General features: G+C 44.1%; 1 protein-coding gene across 1 annotated transcript in view; it reads right to left on the bottom strand.

The window, feature by feature from the left end:
* Positions 1-3,402: 3,402 nt before the first annotated feature.
* Positions 3,403-7,437, bottom strand: part of ADAMTS2 (ADAM metallopeptidase with thrombospondin type 1 motif 2) — a 247,397-nt gene continuing 243,362 nt past the window's right edge. The window contains exon 22 of the mRNA XM_060144439.1: positions 3,403-6,157. Within this exon, the coding sequence (XP_060000422.1) occupies positions 5,700-6,157 (458 nt within the window). The 3' untranslated portion in view covers positions 3,403-5,699. The remainder of the gene's footprint in view (positions 6,158-7,437) is intronic.

Raw genomic sequence — 7,437 nt, 5'->3', positions numbered from 1 at the left:
AAGGGGTGGGAAGAAACTACTGGGTGTGATGGGTATATTCACTGTCTTGATTGTGGTGATAACTTCCCATTTGTATATATTTCAAAATTTGTCAAATTGTACACCTAAGTATGTGTGGTTTATTGTACATCAATTATACCTCAAAATTATTTTAAAATTAAGCTTGTATTTTGTATATCTTTTTGCTTTTTTACTTATTTTTCTATTAATTCCTTTATATTTTATTAGTCCATGATGAAATGAAAATTTTAAAAATTTATCTTTCATCACATAGAGCTTGAGACCACTATTCTAAGGATTTGCATTGTTGGAAAGAAGGTCACTTTAAGAAGAATAATAGATTATGGTAAATTAAGAGTGTGTGTTGAAATGTCTTGAATACTCATTAAAATAAGAGAAAAGTAGTATGTAGCTTCAAAACTAACATAGGGCTAAGATGGAATGGAAAAAAAAGCACCCAATCCAAAGGAAGGCAAGAAAGAAGAGAAAAAAAAAATTACAGATCACAAATAGCACAAAAGAAGGTAGATATAAGGGCACTGGTGTCAGTGATGACATTAAATGTAATAGACTAAATGGTCTAATCAAAAGATTAAAGTGTTAGATGATATTGAAAATTATATGTTTACAAAGTACAAATAGCACACATAAGATCTAGGAAATTTGCAAGTAAAAGAATGGAAGAAGTTATATTGTGCAACCACTAACCAAAAAAAAAAGCTGATATAGCTATACTAATATTAGGGGGGAAAATTTCAAATTTTTTTAAATAAAATTGATCAATTCATAAGGATGAAAGGATAATGTTACCACCAAGAGATACAATTAGAAATTTGTATGCTCCCATTAGGAGACTTCAAAATAGTAAAATAGCTTATTTCTTAAAAAGAAGGGCAAAAATGGATAAAACTGCAAGGAGAAATAGAAAAATCCACAATCAGTGGGAGGTATTAAAACAGCTCTCTATCAAATTAATAGAACAAGAAGAAAACTAAGTCAAGATACAAAAGATCTGAATAATAAATTAACCAATTTGACATCACAGACCTATATAGAATACTGTATTCAACAATTGCCAGTTGTGGGACTTTCCTGGTGGTCTAGTGGGTAAGACTCTGCATTCCCAATGCAGAGGGCCTGGGTTTGATCCCTGGTCAGGGAACTAGATCCCACATGTATGCCACAACTAAGAAGTCTGAGTGCCACAACTAAGAAGCCTGCATGCCGCAACGAAGATCCCATGTGCCGCAACCTAAATAAATAAATAAATAAAAAACAATTACCAGTTGCATATTCTTTCAAGCACATGTGCAATAAAAACAAAACAAAACAAAAAAACTGACCACATCATGGGCCATGAAGCCAGCTTCAACCAATTTCAAAGAGTTGGAATATTCCCCAAAATGTTTTCTGACCACAATAAAATAAGCTAGAAATCTGTAACAATCCATAACCAGAATACCCCCTAATGTTTGGAAATTAAGCAACATGCTTAATAACTCTTAGGTAAAAGAGGAAGTCACAATGGAAGCTAGAAACTAGTTGGAATGAAATGACAAAAAATGTATGAAATATCAAATTGTGTGGGGTGCAGCTACAGCTGTATAGATGGAAATTTATAGCCATAAATGCATGGAGTTTTAAAAAAGAAAGGTGGAAAATCAGTGATCTAAGTGTTCACCTAAAGAAACTAGAAGAATCTTATTTCAACCAAGGCATTTGTTGCTTCGGTGCCCCATGGGGCACTCACACACTGTCTTTGTGTAACTTTTATGTGTATTTGAGGTTAGTCCCTGAGGGAGCCCCCAAAGATGAAGCAACAACAGTGTGGGGTCATGAGGTTCGGGGGGAATTGGCTACACAGCCTCTAAATGGGAGTGTACTGTGTTCCCCTGGGCTAAGAATTCACAGTGGAGTATAAACCCCTGGGTATGACCATGGCATGGCTGCTCTGTGCATGCAAATCAGGGACTCACACGGTGCCCAGAGGAGGGAGTGGTGGCCAAATCCTCAGTAATGACATCATTTGGCTCCTCCTAACCATTTATCAACATTCTTCAGGAAGCATGGATTGGGCCTTCCTTACCACTTCCTCTACAACCCAGGGCCTGTTTTCTAAAATTACCTTCTGGGTTATCCAGTTATGAGTTACCTTTGCCAGGTATTTAGTCTCAGCCAGTTTCTGCTCACCCAAGGCTCTTTCTCTCCACTGCTAACACACACATTCACACATACCCATTCCGAATTCCTCTTCCCCGTTGTAAATAACTAACTGTACTATAAAAACAGAGTCAAGGGGTTTCCCTAGTGGCACAGTGGTTAAGAGTCTGCCTGCCAATGCAGGGGACATGGGTTCGAGCCCTGATCCGGGAAGATCCCACATGCTGTGGGGCAACTAAGCCCGTGCGCCACAACTGCTGAGCCTGTGCTCTAGAGCCTGAGAGACGCAACTACTGAGCCCACGTGCTGCAACTACTGAGCCCGTGCACCTATAGCCTGTGCTCCGCCACAAGAGAAGCCACCGCAATGAGAAGCCCGTGCACCGCAACGAAGTGTAGCCCCCACTTGCCGCAACTAGAGAAAGCCCTCGCACAACAACGAAGACGGAACGCTGCCAAAGATAAATAAATAAATAAATAAATAAATTTTTAAAAAGGAGTCAAAACAAATTATAGCAAAGAACAAGGAGAAATACTGTGTATTCCTAAGCCACGTATAACCCCTGTACAAACGAATAAGATTTCTGATTGTTCCCTCTCCCCGGCACTGTGTACACATTGCCTGATTCCTACTTGGTCAGGGTAGCAGAAGAAATTACCTCTTCTGTCCTTCAAACTCCCTCCTCCCCAATACCTGCTAATATCAGAGGACCAGAGAGCATGCACCTGTCTTTAAAAGTAGAATACTGATTGTAAGTAGGGTTACCAAATGTAGCAAATAAAACTTCAAGATTCTCGGTTAAATGTGAGTTTCAGAGAAACAAAAAATAACTTTTAGTATAAGTGTGTTCCATTTTCATACTCAAAAGTTATTTGCTGTTTTTCTGAATTTAAAATTTACCTCAACATCTAGTATTTTTTTTCTGGAAACCTAATTATAAGAGAGAAGGGATTGCAGTCAGGGAGGAGGAGGTGTCTCCTCCTTGAACTAAGGTTGACTTGGGAGCCTTTGGCTAAGTCGTGTTGCCTGGAGAACTGACTCCACGGGAGCTGGGAGAGAGGTCGGTCCTTCTGGGCACCTCTCGCCCCTCATGGGATCCTGACTTGTGCAGCCTTGGCTCACTGCCTACTGGTGTCCCTCCACATCTCTTGGCTTTGTGAGGGAAGCATATCCTTCTGTCTGCCCAAGTCTAGGCTGGGAATGGGGGACAAGTGTAGTCAAGGTAACAAACAAACACAGGCATGATGTGCAAAAACACAGACATTTTGACTTTAATAAGTTATAAAACCAAGGAGCCAAATTTTACTATACAGAAAAACAAACGTACTGATTGCTGTCATCAGTAAGATAAAATGTTGTGATGTGAGTTCAGCACCAAAATGACCCATGTGGCAGCTGCCTGTCAGACAGGAGTACATAGTCGTAATGCTTCATCTGATAAAGACTTTGCTATTGAGCACCATTTATAATATACTCCAGACAAACAAACAAACAACTTTATAGTACACATGAAAGGCTTATACGTGAAATTCCATGGGTTTTCCAAAAGGAGTAGATCAGAGAGCCAGGTCCCAAAACTCCAGCACTAGTCTTCCCACGAACATGAAGTGACTCTTGGGCCCCTCAGCTGACTTTGCAGAGCAGTGGACAAAGAGGACCTCTGAGTCTCAACCTGGTGTTGGGAAACCTTGGCTCAAAGACATCCTCTGCCTTCCCCAGGCTGCAGAAGCCTCTCAGCCAGCTCTGGAAGCTCCGGACGGTTGCTAAGCCAGCTCTCCACCTGTCTCAAGCTCAGTGGAAATTTGCAGTGTCTCAGAGCGGGTGAACACTGCCTTCATACACAGAGAGACTTCTGAGGACCATCTAGTCTAGAGAACTTTGTGGATATATGGCCCAAGGCACTGCGTATGGCATATGGGGCCGTGGCCACTTGGCCTACAGTTCCCAGAGGGCATCTTTCTTCCTGCAGCAGAAGAGAGATCCCCCTGGGTGTGTCCCACCTGGGGCCCCTCCTTAAAGTCTTCCAGCCCCCAAGACACACAGCCCTGCTCTGCTGTGATCTGAGAAGGGAGTGTTCCCATTCTGTGGCCCCCAAGCTGGGTAAACTGAGTAATACTCTGGCTAGGGTTAGTCCGGAGCTTCCTCGACATTCTAGGATGGACCCAAGCAAGCACTGCCCAGTCCTTCAGCCCGTGAGTAGCACCAGCTGCCATGGGTTCAACCAACGAGGGAAAGCCGTGGATACATTTCCTAATGATAAAGAGACGAGGGTGCAGAAGTGCTTCACACTACATCTTGTTAAAGAAGTGATATGATGAGAGAATTCAGAAAGGTTTCTCCAGTTTGGTTCTTAGGAGCCAGCAAGCTCCTTGGAGACACTGGGACATGTATGAGCAAGTGTGGAACATGGTGGCAGAGGGGAGAGAGGTAGGCTACGCTGGGGAGATGGGGAGGCTAGTTTTCAACCATTTGGAAGGTTAAGCATCATCCCAGATGTCCCTTCACTGTTTCTTACCCCCTTACTCTGTCCCTTGGACCTCTTGCAGAGGTTCACACACACACACATGCACAGGTTCCGATAAAGGGTTTTAGCACCTATTGTGAGCCCAGTATTCTCATCCACAGAATGGGGAATGAAATAAGAAAGAGTTCTCTAAGATCTATGACTGGTGAGAATACAAAGGCTTTAGAACTTTCCTGGACATGAAAAGCTTAAGAATTACATGGCAGGCTAGGCCCAGCTAAGGAGCTAATGGGCTTGGGTCTTGTAATTTTGGGAAGTTTAAGCTGCATGTTCACACACACAAAAAAGTGAGCCTTGCCCACTCACTGGACTTTCCAGCAGAGTGCATGCCTCCCTCATCCTTCCAGTGCACTTGGGGAAGGGGAGAGCCTCTCTGGGGAGCCCCGGGTCTGAGGCCAGGCTGGCCAGAGGCGACAAGCAAGGCCAGGGTTAGTGAAGATAAAAGAGGCCTGGGAGAGCCTGGGAGTACCAGCTGGCCACCACACTCATCTTCATCACCTGCCTCACCACCTCGAAGACTGGAGTTCATGGCCTCCACTTCACCGCACTCATCTTAGTGACTGGTCACTTAGTAAATAAATCATCGTTTCTCCCAAGAGTCCCATGGGGCTTGTGTCTCAGTCTGCAGATTGGCAGGAAATGTCCTGTGTCTCCAGCAAGGTTGTCACCACAAGGAAAAGAAGATTCCCAATCACTTGCTCAGAAACTTGGGGCAAACGTTTTCTCTCTCCGAGTTATCCCTCCTGCCTTCCCTCATCAATGGGGGTTGTAGAACCTCTATATTCCTCTCCAACCCACACTCCACCTCAGTACAGGACATATATATATATATATATATATATATATATATATATACTTTTTTTTTCTTTTTACATTATTCTCCCTCTTTGTTTTCCCCAAACCTTTTGGAATCAGGAATCTGACTTCATCTCCACAACACAGGAGTTGCCATCCCATGGAATATCTCTATAAGCAAGAAAAAAAAAAATGCTATTGATGCTATCTTTCCATTTTATTAGAACTTTCCGAGCATCTCTTTCTTCCTCATCTCATCAATGAGCTCTTGGATTCTTTGGTTCCTGGTCTTTTCGTATGGGCTCGGTCGTCGAGGGATTAGGTTGGGTGGCTGGACTTCATCCTCCAGGCCCTGGATTTTGTAGGGCACATCCACAGCGTTGGTTTCCGGATGGTCCTCGGTGGCACTGGTGCTGGAAGTATTGAGAGGCACCTCCAGGGGTGTGCCTGGCGGAGGCTGCACCTCCATGACTAGAGTGGGCACTGGGAGGGTGGGCATGAGCTCTTCAATGTCATTGTGCTTCCCAGAGGGTGGTTCTGCCCTGTCGTCCACATTGGTGAGGTTGTCTTGCAGGTTACAGGATTTGCAGCACAGCTTATTGTAGCCTGGGATGGAGCAATAGCGAGACAAGACTTCCATCCTACAGAACATTGACTTGTCACCTTGGCAGCGGCCCTCTGAAAGAGAAAAGTGGGACAAATAACCAAAGGACAGGTAAGGGGGAACCTTGTTCCCCCACAGGAAGCAGTTTTCTGGAGGAGGCATTTGAAAGAGCCCAGAGACAGCACAGAGGCAAGCGAGCTCCCACAGAAAGCCTGTGTGGTTTTGATATCGGGCAGCCTTTGGGCAGGGTGGATCCGGGGACCCCACCCTTGAGTGCTGCCACACAAGCTGTGAGCAATGCTCCCCTCCTCCAAGCAGGCCCTGACTGAGTGCAAATTTTTCAGTATCTCTCAAAGTCTGAGACAGAAATGAGGCCTGTCTATTCTCAGGGAGTGATTCCAAGCTCATCTTAAAGAATGGGACTTTATCAGATGTTCACGTTTGATAGCCCAGTGGTAACCCCAATGACATTCTTTGGCACAGTTTGACTCTACAGTAATCTCTAAGCAGTAACTATAACAAAATTAAACCTAAAAGAACCAATTCCTAACACCCAAAAGCGCGCATCCCAGAGCCTTGGCGGTGGCCTCACCATACTCCTCCACATTTTGTTCCCATCCTCACCCAGACTCTCCAGATGATCTTTGTTTCTGAAAAGGGACTAAATAGAAATTAAAAATCATGCAGACTTATCTGGGATTTCTTCCACTTGCCTCAACTTACTTGAGAGCCTTATGTCCTGCCACTGCTCCATCCACCACATGGCCCTGCCACATTGAGCTTCTGGCCATTTTCCAAAGTGCTCCAGAGCTTGATGCCTTCACATAGACTAATTCTTCTGCCCAGCACATCCTCCCCTCTCTTTCCCACCCAAGATCTGGTCATCCACATCTGTCTTGTATGGAGAGCCCTGACTCTCTGCAGAGGCCATAGTTGTCTCTCTCTTTCCCTCTTTCCTCATGGCCGTCTTCTCCCTGGCCTGGCTCCAACCCTGGCTGCAGCTGTATTAATATGACCCATCCAACTCCTCTCGTTCTCACTCTCTGTCTTCTTCCTGAATTTTTACCCCCTTCCCTTTCCCTTAACACCTAATTTCACACACAACACAAAAATTGAGATGATTTACAAAAATTCATTCAACATAAAAGAATAAGTCATTTAACAGTATAACAGGGGATATTTGGTCCATTATAAATTCCTGATCACTGACTTCAATGGGCCCAACCCTCCAACTCTGTGCCCTGCTCAGTTAGTCTCTATTCTTCATAATGGGCATTTCAAACTTTTCCCACATAAACCTCTGCTGTGCCCTCCTTTCCCCTCAGTCTCCCAGGTGAACTCATCTCCTATTTAA

This window comes from Lagenorhynchus albirostris, chromosome 3 (genome assembly GCF_949774975.1).
Source record: "Lagenorhynchus albirostris chromosome 3, mLagAlb1.1, whole genome shotgun sequence".
Taxonomy (NCBI): Eukaryota; Metazoa; Chordata; class Mammalia; order Artiodactyla; family Delphinidae; genus Lagenorhynchus; species Lagenorhynchus albirostris.
This window is presented reverse-complemented; position numbering and strand designations above follow the sequence as displayed.